Consider the following 14,167-nt stretch of genomic DNA (forward strand, 5'->3'; position numbering starts at 1 on the left):
TTGCTTCGAGAAGGTCATGAATTGTGCTTAAGATTTTGACAAGGTAAAAGGAGGAGAGAACCTCACAATTCTGTATTTTCTTCTCCTCCTTGCTGGTTTCAATTCTTCCGCAGGATAATTACAGCTCAAATGGTGCCAAAATTTGACAAGTCATGCTCGCACCAGCATCCAAACAACCAGTCAAAAGTGGTTCTATTATTGTGGTGGATAAGGAAAGCATCATTCTTCGTTATGAATTCGAATTCGACTAGTTCATCTTAATTTAGCCGGTTCTAAAAATTAGAGCTGGATTCGTTTGTGTTCCGGGATATAAAGTGCAACCCCAGCGTATCTAATAAAAATATCTATACCTGTTTCAATGGATTAACATGACTGAAAATTGGCCATTTAATTCCTGCCTCACTTCGTTTATCCACACCCTGTCTTTTTGCGTCGGTGGGGACGTTCCAAAGCACTTTTTAACAAAGAGGAAGAGTTTGTGCCGATTTTTAGAGGTCCCTTCGTCCTAATTCTTCATCAAAAGCAAACCTTCTGAGAGGAGATGTTGGAAGGCAAGGCGATGATCCAAGACACAGACATGCCATTGGAGATGCAGCTCCAAGCCATGTCCTCCGCCAGCGAAGCTCTCGACCTCTTCGACGTCATGGATTGCAGAAACATCGCCGGGCACATCAAGAAGGTTGTTTTTTTTTTATTTGTCTTTTTTTTTAAAAAAAAAGGTAGGTGTTCGAAATGGAAGCTTGCTTTCATATAAATTCAAAAACTGCATTTCTTCTCTGGTTTCAGGAGTTTGATGTTGTGTATGGACCTGGATGGCAGTGCGTTGTGGGATCAAACTTTGGGTGTTTTTTTACACACTCTAAGGGGACCTTCATCTACTTCTGCTTGGAGTCTCTCAAGTTTCTCATCTTTAAAGGAGCTTCTGCATAGTTGGAGATAAATACAACTTTCAATTGCTAGTAAGCAGTTTTCTCTTTAATTTCCTTGGAAATGAAATACGGAATTCAGACTCGTTACAATCAAACTTCAAACGTTACTGATAAATCACATGGTGGAAAGATCTGTAAACTTGTGGCTACACATGTAAAAGAAAGGTTTGGTATACCAAGCCGTCGTTTCAATGAATACTCAGCTATATGCCATGAACAGCATCAATTGGGCATGCAGATCATGTTAAAACAAGCAAGTTGCTCTTCAACATTAAGAAAAAGTTGATCTTGTAATTAAATATCAAAATGAAGTGCTAAGAATATATGCTTCTGCACAATTGTAGAGAGAGTTGATAATGGAGTTCCTGTTCAACAAGATAGTGCTGGTGATTCGGATCCATTCACCACAAGAAATGAGTGTACGAATTCATGTATTACTGCTCTTTCGCAATGATTCCTTGGTTGAGGTCCCATCATCCTTAAAACTACTGCTAGCACCAACACATTTACCTGAAAGATCCATCTCAATAACGTCCCATCACTTCCACAATCGAACATTAATGCATGGATGGATACCTGTGCTAGAAGAATCATAACTCCTACCAGGCGGCAAATATATGCCTGGAACGAGAAGGTGTCCACAAATTTGGTGTTCCCCACAAAATGTTCGGCGATCACCTGTTTTGAAGCAATATAGAAATGAAAAATTAAACTCGACCCAAAGTCAGGAGACACACACAGATATATATATATAGTCAAGACTCATGAGTCTTACCCTTGGCCAGTCTATCTCAAAGAGAATCGCCACAATCACCACAATTTCAGAGAAAAGGATGAAGAAAATGAACACTATATACTAAAGATGGTCAAGTAGATGTAACACACGTAGTTTCATATCATAAACATATCGTTAACTGTTAAAGAGAGTACGAGATGTGAGAAGAGGATAAAACTTGATCGATCTTTTAGTCCTTAAATACCAATTAAAGTGATCCCCACTCTTGAGATTTTCGATTAGATTGAACTTTCTTTAGCTAAGACATATTACCTAAATCTATGACAGAGGAATAAAGGATACGAGGGAGAGATAAATTGGCTCGAGTGAGTTGGATACAACATGGCCGACGATGGCACTGAAGCAAACAACGATACCAACACCGAGCAACATGTGAATAAACCTGCGAGGAAGTGAATTCAAGATCGGTGTCAATTTTTTTTATTTTATATCATCATTTGTCATACTGTTCGTTTCATGTAACCTCAATAAACTATAAACTCCCCATAATTAGAGGTGACATGTGGGAATATGCAAGCACACACATACCATGGTGCTGGAAATGTAGATGCAGCGGCATCAAATTCAGCAACTGCTTGCTTCCATGCCTTGAGCAGGCAGAGTGAGTAGATGATGATGGCCAGGCCGCAAAAGTTCACCACAAGATTCACAGCCCTCAGTGCATGGTTTAGCAAGCATATCGTGCAGTGCGCCATGAGGTGCGTGCTCTCACTTGGGCTAGCTAGTGGAGGTGGCAAAATATGGATGAGAGAGTTCCACAACAAGAGGAGGGATCATTTCTTCCCCAAATTCACATTGATTTTGACTGGAAGACTTGAAAGTGGCATCACAACATCACAACACCTAACAGTCTAACCTTACCGGTTCTTTCTTTGGCTGACTGCTTGTGTGGGAGATGTCGATTTCAGTACTGAGTCAAGACTTGAAAAATGTAACTAAAGAAAATCGATGCATATCTTTTCCTGCTTTATTCATGTAAATTATAAAAATGGTTGAATTTCAGGTTGTCAAGTATAATATGATTAATATCTAAACATCGTTACCAATAAGTAATCTAAATGAACAATATGGTCTTTTATAGTTTAATCATATATTTCATTACACATTCAAATAATTTACCAATAAGATCTTCACTTTGTCCACTCATTGTCATTATTTAAATATATAATTATAAAAAAAACATTTGGAATTGAACCAATTGACTTGGTCGTTCCGACTAGTGGAACTTGGTCGAGTCAATATCTAGCTGTTATACAATCGATCTACTAGTCCAATTGTGGAAGCATTAACTCGAACTCATCTGGTTTAATTTCTTATAATTATGCTTTCTCCAACAACACTTGCAAGCAAGAGAGAAACAAGTGATTGAAACAATCGAGCGTGGCTTGTATTACACGTCGAACAACATGCGCATATGCTATCAGAATAAATACACAGAGATGCGGTAGTGTAATTTGCTCATCACTATACCTCTCTATTTCTCGCTTTCCTACCTACAACTCGGTGTTCTCAGCTTTGGGTTTAATCTCTCCATTCCGCGTGATCGGCCGTCCTACTTGTTGATCATGGTTACTGGAATTAACAGGGTTTGGTTTTGATGTTTGATGTAGCTCTGCAGCAACTGTCGGAGCTCTAGTAAAACCCGCCGCAGGTGATCCGTGGAAATCAGATGTGTCAGGTTTCCCAGACATGGATTTGAATCTCTCTTCTGTAAACATTCAAGAATCACATTTCCAAAAAAGCAAATCGAGTAGTAGAGAGTCAGAGGATCAAAAGGAAATTCAAATAATGTGTGCCACCTTCTATATATAGGAGAAAAAAATCTAATAAGAATGATGAAAGGATCTATACGATCAATTATCTCATCTACAGCCATTACATTAGGATAAAGATTTAACATATACCTTTGAGTCTTCCAGAAGTGACAATTTTGCGAAGGTAGTTCCGAAACTCCAACAACACACACCTTTCTTGCTCTACAAAGATATCGGATGTGCTATTGCTATGATTGCTGCAAGACGTTAGAGAAGTACTAGGATATTGAGACGTCATAAACATTGTGTCTTGCTCGTCACACATTAGAGCCAGTGTTCCTGGAGACATTGGCCTCTGCCCATGCTGTGTGTCCTCACAGTCGAGGTCAGTCTCTTCTGCCTTAATTTTGTCTGCAGGAACACTGGCTGAATTGTGATCTGCCAACGCAGGCTGAAAAACTGGATCCTCTTGTCGCTGATCATCTTCGTCTTGGTTTGAGGAAGCAATATGAGTTTCAACATGCTCATCCTTGTCAGTTAAGAAATTTTGTGTTGTTCCCTCTGAAATTTTTTATTCACACGAAGCAATAAAAAGAATGTAGAACAAAGGATTAAAAAGACCATCAAGATGATGATTCACTACGGACTACATGACCAGAGCCTAGAACAGAAGTCCAACTAAGCATATTAGTCAATTGGTAGAAAGAATTCTAACCAGGAACTGAGGCAATTTCAGCATTGTATCCTTTTTATGAGCAAATTTTACCATTTAGCTAATACATTTTCCAAAATGAGTGAATCTGGAAACTTCTCCAGATTATCAGTGCACATATACAAGTTAAAACTAGCGATAAAGCAGAAATAATAGTGAAATTTTTTGAAATAGAAAGCATCCAACTTGTTTATTTCAACAATTTGGTGAATGGAGGAAATAACATTCTAGTCAAGTTTGCTGCCAATTTGTCCTCATAGTGGATAATTTGCAAGGCTCTCAATACAAAAGTTGCAACAAAATTACAAAATTGCATCCAGTTATCAAATAATCAACCTTAAATGATGTTATCAAAGTGTTTTTAAGCAGAAACATTATGGCTTTGATGACAATCAATGCAGCACAAATAAGCAATTTATACTATAGAAAGCCAATTTGCTCACTGCAGAGAATTAAATGGACAGTGGTAATTTATCAACTAGAGTGTAGGCATATCCAAGCTGTTGCAACTATCAACTTGTGAAATTAAACATACCAGGAAAAGTTTTAGCTACATGCCCAGATACAACCACCAGAAGCTTGCAGAGGTCAGTTATGTGCTCCGCTTGAACTACATCGGCTAGAAGAGACCTTAATGGTACCCAATCAAAGTCAAAATCTCAGACACATACAATTAAAGGCTCCAAATTGAAGCTATGAAGCAACAAGATCATTTAAGGATAATTTGTCTACCTGTAAGTGACTTTCGCAGGAGCTGTTGTAGTAGGAATAGTAGAATGTGGCACACGAACAAAGTTAAAAGAAGAAGCTGGAACAGAAGCCTTCACTTGACTAGCCTGATAATAATTAAAAATTGAACAAAAAAAAGATAATGAATAAAAAAAATAGATTCATCAAATTAAATATGCTTTAATAATGCATGGTTAACACAGACCAAAAAAAAGTCAATAATTTATGTTGGCTTCTAATTCTTTACTATTAAGGTCAGTACAGGAAAAAAAATGAATTGGCTCTTTCCAAATCTTCATTAATTAAGGTCAATTCAGGAAAATGTTTGTAATGAATAAATATAGTTATTAAATGAAGATCACACAACCTTCACAAACCAAAAGCATAGTGTGTCAATAGGAAAGTCGTCTTTGTTGGTTAGTTAATTAAAAAGACTACAGAAAATCAAGTAAATCACGTACTAAACAAGTTCACCTGTGGGAGTTGTGAAAGTCTGTGAAAAGATTGATCCTTTACAGTTGTGCCAGTAAAGAGGCTCTGGTTTCTCCTCCTCTTAGAAGATGGAGACATGAACCCTGAGGGACCAATAGCTCCATTCAGGGCTGCATTAGCCTGTTGCATGTAAAGCATGCTTCCATGATTACTATGAAAAAGAGCTTTCCTCTCTTCACTGCCTTCAAAATTCTTACAATCCATGCATTTGCAATTATCGGAGCACAGAATATTGGCTTGGAAGCACTCGCAGTACTTCTTGAGGCATCCAGACTTCTTGCAATGGCATCCCTTGTTGTGTTTTCCCACCAAAGGTAGTTCTCCTGCCTCATCCTAGCATCCATAGCGCATTAATGTACGTCAGATTAAATATGAATAAAATTTGCTTTTAGAAAAATAGTGAAAGCATACCCTACTATCCCTAGTTGCGTGAGGGCTACTACCAATCTTTGGCCTGAAGGCATTGGGATTGCGTTCTAGAATAGCTTCAATAGCTTCATGCCTGGCAGCTTCATTTTCAGCATTGTTGCAGCAGTTTGTGCAGTTGCAACCATCACAGTATACACCAGATGCGAAACATTCACAATACCTATAAAACACAATGAGATTCACTAAAAGATATTAAACAAATTTGACAGAAAAAGATGATAGTTATGACAACGTCAGCCACTTTAATAGGATACCCAATTGTGATGCGACAGAAAATGCAGCTAGGGTGCCAAAAATATGATTTCATGTAAAGAGGACCAATATAAACTGTAATTTATTCATGTCGTGACATCCCTGTGACACATACCATTGAATTTGGGACATGGGAAAACAGGAACACAGTTTTTCACATTAACTCATTTTTAAAAGAACCAAAATGAAGCCTTTAAGCATTTGCTCAATCATAACTCATGTAGAGATCCACCACATACAAGAATGTAAATAAAAATGAATATTGTGTTGCTTTGTATATGCATGAACAGTAGATGATTGTTGTTTATCATATTCTCAATTGACTTTTTGTTCTTGTTCTGTGAATGAAAGATGAAGGCTAGCTGCATTTAGAATGCAATCTCTACATATCAGTAGATGCAAACTTTTCACCAAAGTGGGCAACCAGAAGTATGCAATAAATCATATGCTTCATAGAATCTGTTGTGAATCCTCTTCATGCAAGGAGGTGAGCATGATAATCTGTCCCCTCATAAACAATATCCAAAAACTACATCATGAAAGCATGAATATTAACATCAGAGAACTTTATCAAGCAGAAATTCTCAATTAGTTATTATGAAGCATTACCTCACAAGACCAACGTGGATAAACTACCAAGGGAACAACATTTGTTTATGTTGAAAAAGGAAATGGCACTTCTTAACTACTAAAATGCACTCAATCTGTAATCAAAACGATGTAGCTTTAAGTGCTTTACCAATATCGCATAATTTAAAGCTCTTTTAGCACACCAAAAATGGCATTACTTTGACCAATTAACCATGATATTAAATACCAGCTTACCAAATAAAGAATAATATATATATGTAGGAAATGTATGTAACATTAACAAAATAGCATTATCTTGTAACTGGAACATTGAATATGCATCATCAAAAATGATTATAAATCTTACTCCATTGACTTACAATTTCAAGCATCTTGAATGTTTGCAGTTGCAGTTCTTCTTTCTGGGAGTGCCTTCTTTGGTTTCATATCCTGGTCGTGATCGTTTCTTTGGGGATTCTGGCCTGATTAAAAGAAAGAGGATGGCCAATAACTTAACATCAAATGTAAGTACCAATTGACAACAATATTTGTAAGGGTTTCAAAATCTTCAGAGGTTACCATACTTCTTATTTGATTGTATTTGCACATTTCCTCAGTAATGATATACAAACTCAAAGATTTAACTTAACCTATCAAGTACAAAATAGAGGCTTAACTGGAGAAAATAATCATGCTATCCATTTTTCTTAGTTGCTTAAAAACTTAGAGTTTACCACAAAATATACAGATTTTCCTGTTGCTGTATCAAGCGTCAAAATAAAAACTTTTAAGAACGCCAGTCCCTCAATTATCAATTCCATCCTTCAACGCAGTTCTAACATTTATTTTTTCAAAATTTTCAAGGAAGTTTTTTTTTTTTGAATTCTCAAATCGAATAACATTTCATTTTTGACAATTGTTGAAGAAAGAAGATATTCTAAAAAAAAGGAAGGACGCCCTGGCCTACTCAAAAATTGAAACTTTGATTCAAAATGGAAATTTGGGAATCACAATGTGAGAGAAATAATAAATTGTAAAAGGAGAAACACTCCTGAAATTAGAAGTGCACATCCTAAAACCTTCGATACAGGTCCCCAGCAGAAAATCCACATAGCAGTGGCATCATCACAAGAAACCTAGCCGACAGGCGGGAAAGAAGCGACGGAACTACGAACGATCAATCAACAACTAAAACTTAATCACATATAGACGAACTTACACGGACAAAGGAACCGAGGGGCGGGAGGCCGGCAGCGGAGACAGCGTCGGCATGGGAACTGGCAGAGATTGCTGCTGTGGCTGAGGCGGCGGCGGCTGTTGTGGCGGTTGCTGTGGCGGCTGCTCAGGAGGCACCGAAGCGTTTGTAGGAGCAAGAGAACTCGGATATTCGGAGGTGGTGAAATCCAGCTGACGGACAGGCTTTTTCGGAGGGAAATCCGACGAGGCCGATGTGGGAGCAGGTGGATTCCCTGGCTCCATCGGAGCCCTCGAATCGGAGTCCAAGGATTTCAACAAGGGAAGCCTCCAAAGATGCCTCGGAGCGGCCTCAGATCCCAGCGGCAAAACCGAGCCCTCGGCTGCGTCCGGGAATCCAATCAATTCGCCTCCGCAGATCGAGAGGCGAGACCGGGAGATCGAGAGAGGGAAGCGTCCTTCGGAAGTTGGAATCGGAGGGGGACGAAGGCGAACGGCGGCGGCGCAGCGAGAGCGCGAGGTTTTTTTCAATCGGATGCGGGAAATTTTGGAGTGGAAGAATGGGGAAGGAGGCGAGGCCAAGACGAGGAAGTAAATAGCTCTCTCCTTTCTCTCTCTCCTTTTCATTTTCTCTCTCTTTCCGCTCCGCTTGAAATCAAATTCAGATATTTGACGGACAAGATTCGAGGCTCTCAGATATCGAACAGTCAATAGAAGAGGAAAAGATCTGACGGTTAAAATTCATAGGTCTTGGTAGGGGGGTCATTCGCCGTCCGATTCGATGTGTTTTAATAACTCTCCTCGTTTGCATTTAATTGACTAAAGACTAGGACTCAATCAAATCGAATTCACCTATTGAATCGATCAAATTCAAAAGTGCAGTTCGATTAATTTAAAATTTTATTTTTTTAAAAAATGATTAATTCAATTAGTTCGGCTCAATTTCGAATTTAGAGTTTAATAAATCAATTAATTTTTTATTTGTTCAATTTAATTAATTTTTATAAAAAATTTTGATCGATTCAATAAGTTAAAAAATAATTTAGTTTAAAAAATCGTATTATATGTGCATACATGCATATATACCTGAGAGCACAAATAAGCAAACGTTACGTAATTTTTTTATTTTATGCATTAATTTTTTTATAATTGTAGTTGAATGTTTTTTGAGTTTTATATAAAGCATTAATCGGACCAATCATATGAAGCTATACATTAACTGCCTATTTTAAAGGAGTACGAAATCGTATTTGAAACTTATATTACAACCTCATACAGCATAAATGCTAGAAATTGCTGACATTGCAAGAATCAAGTCCCCTCTCCTTGAGAGCATTGCCTTGCCTGATTCTGTTCTGTCGCAATTTTAATTGTACTAACTATATATCTAAATTCTTGACGACGTACAAGGGGAAGGGATTGTTGTCCATTCACTTCCCTCGCAATTTGCACTTTGTAGCTTTTGCCCGATATTTCATAAAGTTAGAAATCATCCTCCGGCATTTCTATTAGCAAGGAATACTTGACCTTAAGAAAGATCTTCCCACCCTCCACGCATAACTTAGCACCAGTGACCACCCAGTAGCCTGGTAGATCATCTGGGCCTCTTGACATCTCGGTTGTGTCCACAAACCGTGCCATCCTTTGTATTCTGATTGGCACCGGTGGACCTGTCGGATAGATTGCAGAGTTCACTTCCACCTTGCTCTTTGGTTCCGGTATCAGGCCTGTGCTGAAGCGAGAGCTGATCAAGGCTGAGATGGAGCCTGACTTTTGAGATATCGCGGTCGGTCCTCCATCCCACACTGACCGCCGGATTTTCATTGAAGGGGCGTTGGAGTATGCGAGACGGAGAAATAGCACCTTCTTCATGCCAAACTCTTTTACTTCCAACCATGCCTTGGTCACTATGTAGGCCGACTCGTCGAAAGAGCCCTCGTATTGCACTGGAGCTGTGCAGACTTGCGAGAGCAGTGCCCACTTGACAGGTACGTAGTAGGCACGTTCATCCAACGACGAGTCATTTCCAGCACAAGCAGTGGTATCAGAGAGATGAAATGGGTTAGGTTGTGAAGAGAGGTGTTGAAGATGAATTGCTAAGCGATTGTTCCTCTTGCCTTCAAGGTAAAGTCGAAGACCCGTCACAGGAAGTTTCTGGGAATCAACCTGTAACAATAGAACAGAGGTAATTACAAGTGACGAAGATTGTAATGTAATGAAACAGAAAGAAAGCAGACGAACTACAACAAAGTTCCCATGGTGATATGATGATTCTGGGTGAATGATCTTTCATATTCGCAATATCAATCAATGAAAGAAGAAGAATACATATCCCAAACACTTCTTCTATGGATGATTTCATGGTATTCACAATATTCAATTTCCCGCATCCTATATTTGGCTTGCATTGGTTACTTATTGTTAATAAAAAAGAAGGTTATAAAAAGAAGTGTTGGTTTACCTGAATATTGTTAACATAAAGTCGTGGACCCATCAGTGTAAACTGGAGTGATTGTAAATGTTTTTTTTGTTGAGGGCCAAGAGGGAGTTCACCAAATGCTGGAGCCCATTGACGAGGTATTTGGAACTCAAGAAAATGACGCAGTTCTTCAATTGGTGGCTTATCTAAGTCATCAGTAAGAACAGTCAGCAACTTCACTAATTCACTAAGCAACATTAGGAGCGTATATCGGAAACATAGACTAAGTGGATGACATACAGTCCAAGTGAATAGATAAATTTTTCTAGTTTCAGAACCATTATGGCCTACAAATTAAACGATATTAGAGAAAGTAAGATTAGGATCTTCATGAGATGGAACCACAAGATACATGGAGGCAGCCAGGTGAACATTTATCTAAAGCAAACTTTGAGAAGAATTGCTGACTATTGTCAATCTTATCTACTTGTCTTCTAAAATATAGGAAGATGTTTGATAATTGGTTGAGACACTTGAATGATTGGTAACCTGCAAAGAGTATCAAAGTGGAATCTTTGAACTCTCTTAGCTAATCATTTAATATTATCTAACGAAGTGCATAGGGAAAAATCTGACCTACAGTGAAGGATTCCATATTAATTGAAATGTTTAAATTAATGAATTCTCTTAACTCCTTTGTTTCGCATGAGGAGAAGAGCAGTAGAAGGCATAGGAAGAGATTGTAGCAGGGCAGAGATTACTTACATCTACAATAAAGATTCACTGCATGACTTAAGAACCCACTTCCTTTAACACCATTTAATAGAGAAATTATAGGCACCAAATACATTGACACCAAACTCGGGGCTTGCGGTATAGTTACAAGCCATTGGTCATGGCTTTGCCCTTTGTCAAATCCTCCTATTCGCACAAAATGACTTGCAATATCCTACAAAAATAAACATGGATAACTGTCATACATAAAAAGTTCATATATAGTAACCCCTTGCACGAATTAATGAAACTTACACCATTCTTTGTTTGTAATACCGTAGTTGATCGAGAAGATACTGACATCAAAAATGGTGTGTGTATATCTTGGTTCTCAAAATTCGTGACCTAAAAGGCCCATGGTTCAGTGAAAAGCTTGAGATATTATTAATATGAATTAAACAAAATAAACAGTCCTTGATACAGAATAAAGATGACAAATTTCTGCAGGTGGTCATGTGTTAACATTGCAACAGAAAAAAATTGTAAGAACAGATCAAGCAACCATGAATATGCATGCCAATCCATGCTAGCATCTCTTCCAAGAGTTTATCATCAGTTACCATCATGATATGTCAATGTTATCTAGAATTTTCTTGAAATCTAAATGTTTGTTTTAGCACGAGTGAATCTAAAACAATAACATGATTCTAGGACAAGGAGGTGGATTGCAATCAAAACAGGTGACAGCAAATGATTAATAGAAATATATCAATAAAAATGCTATCCTCCTATTGTGGCTTTAGGGAACAAAATCCATCAGTTTTTTTAACACGTGGTGGCTCAAATGTCCCTTGCAAGGATAGAATATTAGAACCAAATGCAGATTGTAGATGGTGATCTTGCAAAACAACCTCTATATCATCCAGTAGCTAGGAGGGTGAGATTTGAGGTATAACTATGGTAAAATAATTTAGTTTATCTCTTATTCTTGTTACTATCTAAATTATCAGAAGAAAAATGGTGTCCTGGAATTAGCTAATCAGTTATGATTACTAACAAACCAAAACCTCAAGTAGTGATTAATGCAGGAATTGAACAATTCTAGAATTGCAAAAAATTTCCTGCTAATATCCAGCCAAAATAAGGCAGAAAAACTCAGGCTACCCTTGGCTACAGGATGCTTCTGGATGTTGCCTGACAAGGGACATTTGAATAAGTGCACTTTGTTGTACATGAATGTATAGTTAGCTCAATGCTACCATTATGCAAACTTTTCTACTTTGAATGCAATATGGAATCAGTTCTCTTTCTCATACTACCTTCATCTTTCTAGAAGATGCATCATTAGCCAAGATATTATCTCCTTTTGTAGTTTCTGAAAATCTCGCGTCAACTAATTTCTTCAGCAAACTTTGCACCTCACTTTCCTGAAGAAGAGAATGCTTCTGTTGCTTAAGGTAGACCACATCTTTACCGCCCATTGCCAAACCAACAATTATGTGTGTGCCATATTTTTGGATAAACCTAGAAGACAAAAACAGCTTTAAATTTCAAGAAATGATAGAGGCTGAAGCCAAAAAAACATCATTCTTTGACCTTGCTGCAATTGCTAGTGAAACATTAGCAAATGAAAAACAAAATTAATATGGCTGGATATTTGAGTTGCCAGAAGTTGATCGCCCTCAGGTAAAATTATATAAGAACAAAATGTTATGAGTATAGGAATTATGAGACCATAAAAAAGCAATTCGCGGTAAGGAGGGAAGTTTTGTAAAAGATTATCATGAAATATAGGAATTGAATAGAACCAAAAAAAACAAAAAAAGAGGCATTCCCAAGTAATCGGATTGAAGATTCATTTTGTTTTTTCTTATTTTTCTTATGAAAAATATTCAAGTTATAGATCACCATAGGACGATGCAATTTGCTCGGATCAATTTGCAGAAATTGTTTGACAAAATGTTATTCTAGTGATTCTATTTTCTAAATTTTCTTTGTATTGGCTCCATGCAGTATTCTCAATCCATGTATTTCACTACGATTGAAGCTCGGAGCCGCATACATCTCTATAAAGTGGTTTACTTGTTTTCCACAAATGAAAACTCAGATAGTTCTCCTGGAAAGTTCCAATAGCCACCAATAGACTGTTGAATGTTGGTGGAGATAGAAACAGAGAATTGGTGGGAAAAAAACAAAAAATAGCAAGGTGCAAAAAAAAAAAAAAGATATCCGATTGAATTAGAAAATGTAAGATATATTCGGAATTTAGTTTTACCATCAGAAGCGAACTTACTCTGCAAGTCCAGCAGGATTCCATGAGGAAGGAACTTCCTGCTTAATACTGTCAAGCAAGACGATATGAGAGCTCACAAGCTCGACGCGGTATAGTATTATGTACCAGCCGTCGAAGGCAAGAGTTTTGGTAGCTGACGCGTCCTTCTGCCAGCATCCTCCGAAATCAAACATGGCGTTGAACGAACCAGAGGGAATTTTACTCGGTGTCGAGAGATTCTGATTGAATTGCTCTGCCATCTGATCACAATTCAAAAATCAGTGGTAAGACCACAACAATCGGATGATAAGAAGCATCTTTACCAGCCGAAAGGCGAAATTTCGGTGCAGGAAAAAAAAATCCAAAGTCAACCAAACTAGACATGCCAAGGAAGGAAAAACACAAATTTTGGCGAAATACCAAAAGAGAAATAATAAAACGTTTTGAACCGAGAACCTGGTTAAACGAGAGGACATCGCTCCGGTACCTCGTCCTCTCCCCTCTATCGCCCTTGATGACCTTGGGGACATTGGGTACGACGACACCTCCCGGCATAACGAGATCGTGGACGAGGGTTTGGTCCAGCTCGATCAGGCGGGAGCCATCCGGTCCTGGCTTCACCTGGGAAAAAGAGAAGTTGTAGCATAGATCGTACCCACATCCGATCGCCGCGACAGCCTCCGCCGCCGCAACTTCCGGCGTCAAAATGCTCCGACTTGGAACCGCCATCATCGTACCTCTCTCCCGCCGCCCTCGCAGTGTCTCAGATGCGGGCAACCGAGGACAGCAAAGTAGTAGTAGAATGAGAACCAAGGAGAAAATGAAGCGACCAGAAAAGAAGTCGAAGTCGTCGTCTTAGTCTTCCATTTTTTTATCACATCGTCCTGACGCTGAGGCTTCGTCCC

General features: G+C 38.4%; 4 protein-coding genes across 5 annotated transcripts; 1 reads left to right on the plus strand and 3 right to left on the minus strand.

Annotated features, from left to right (window-relative positions):
• Positions 1–399: 399 nt before the first annotated feature.
• LOC141846257 (uncharacterized) lies at positions 400–1,151 on the plus strand. The gene is made up of 2 exons (XM_074734267.1): positions 400–679; positions 787–1,151. Exons 1-2 carry the CDS (start codon positions 542–544, stop codon positions 928–930), a joined length of 282 nt encoding a protein of 93 aa, XP_074590368.1. The 5' UTR covers positions 400–541; the 3' UTR covers positions 931–1,151.
• A 49-nt stretch (positions 1,152–1,200) lies between these two features.
• On the minus strand, positions 1,201–2,454 carry LOC141846255 (tetraspanin-19-like). 2 transcript variants are annotated; one of them, XM_074734266.1, is made up of 5 exons: positions 2,254–2,454; positions 2,044–2,107; positions 1,705–1,785; positions 1,506–1,607; positions 1,201–1,439 (listed from the first exon to the last, which is right to left on the minus strand). In XM_074734266.1, the coding sequence occupies exons 1-5, from the start codon at positions 2,418–2,420 to the stop codon at positions 1,299–1,301; spliced, it is 555 nt and encodes a 184-aa protein (XP_074590367.1). In that variant the 5' UTR covers positions 2,421–2,454; the 3' UTR covers positions 1,201–1,298. The 2 variants fall into 2 exon arrangements, with proteins under 2 accessions (XP_074590367.1, XP_074590366.1); XM_074734265.1 differs by having other exon boundaries at positions 2,008–2,107.
• Positions 2,455–3,022: 568 nt separating this feature from the next.
• On the minus strand, positions 3,023–8,407 carry LOC141846097 (protein tesmin/TSO1-like CXC 5). The gene is made up of 8 exons (XM_074734082.1): positions 7,883–8,407; positions 7,044–7,145; positions 5,824–6,001; positions 5,395–5,745; positions 4,924–5,027; positions 4,727–4,821; positions 3,630–4,040; positions 3,023–3,433 (listed from the first exon to the last, which is right to left on the minus strand). Exons 1-8 carry the CDS (start codon positions 8,140–8,142, stop codon positions 3,219–3,221), a joined length of 1,716 nt encoding a protein of 571 aa, XP_074590183.1. The 5' UTR covers positions 8,143–8,407; the 3' UTR covers positions 3,023–3,218.
• Positions 8,408–9,302: 895 nt separating this feature from the next.
• On the minus strand, positions 9,303–14,104 carry LOC141846096 (MACPF domain-containing protein NSL1-like). Its single transcript, XM_074734081.1, has 7 exons — positions 13,719–14,104; positions 13,284–13,522; positions 12,310–12,514; positions 11,306–11,395; positions 11,042–11,225; positions 10,319–10,482; positions 9,303–10,023 (listed from the first exon to the last, which is right to left on the minus strand). The coding sequence occupies exons 1-7, from the start codon at positions 13,992–13,994 to the stop codon at positions 9,340–9,342; spliced, it is 1,842 nt and encodes a 613-aa protein (XP_074590182.1). The 5' UTR covers positions 13,995–14,104; the 3' UTR covers positions 9,303–9,339.
• Positions 14,105–14,167: the final 63 nt, after the last annotated feature.

Source organism: Curcuma longa, chromosome 15 (genome assembly GCF_044706935.1).
Source record: "Curcuma longa cultivar G26 ecotype Majalengka, Jawa Barat chromosome 15, ITB_CL_G26_1.1, whole genome shotgun sequence".
NCBI classification, from domain to species: Eukaryota; Viridiplantae; Streptophyta; class Magnoliopsida; order Zingiberales; family Zingiberaceae; genus Curcuma; species Curcuma longa.

Coding starts and splice junctions, on each gene's coding strand:
- LOC141846257 (XM_074734267.1), top strand. CDS start 542: ATGTTGGAAGGCAAGGCGATGATCCAAGACACAGACATGCCATTGGAG. Junction 680..786: donor TCGCCGGGCACATCAAGAAG/GTTGTTTTTTTT, acceptor CTCTGGTTTCAG/GAGTTTGATGTTGTGTATGG.
- LOC141846097 (XM_074734082.1), bottom strand. CDS start 8,142: ATGGAGCCAGGGAATCCACCTGCTCCCACATCGGCCTCGTCGGATTTC. Junction 5,746..5,823: donor ACGCAACTAGGGATAGTAGG/GTATGCTTTCAC, acceptor TATGGATGCTAG/GATGAGGCAGGAGAACTACC. Junction 3,434..3,629: donor CACTTCTGGAAGACTCAAAG/GTATATGTTAAA, acceptor GAATGTTTACAG/AAGAGAGATTCAAATCCATG.
- LOC141846255 (XM_074734265.1), bottom strand. CDS start 2,420: ATGGCGCACTGCACGATATGCTTGCTAAACCATGCACTGAGGGCTGTG. Junction 2,108..2,253: donor TCTACATTTCCAGCACCATG/GTATGTGTGTGC, acceptor ACTTCCTCGCAG/GTTTATTCACATGTTGCTCG. Junction 1,440..1,505: donor TTATGATTCTTCTAGCACAG/GTATCCATCCAT, acceptor TGGATCTTTCAG/GTAAATGTGTTGGTGCTAGC.
- LOC141846096 (XM_074734081.1), bottom strand. CDS start 13,994: ATGATGGCGGTTCCAAGTCGGAGCATTTTGACGCCGGAAGTTGCGGCG. Junction 11,396..12,309: donor CATCTTCTAGAAAGATGAAG/GTAGTATGAGAA, acceptor TGGGCCTTTTAG/GTCACGAATTTTGAGAACCA. Junction 10,483..11,041: donor AGTGAATCTTTATTGTAGAT/GTAAGTAATCTC, acceptor CTGATGACTTAG/ATAAGCCACCAATTGAAGAA.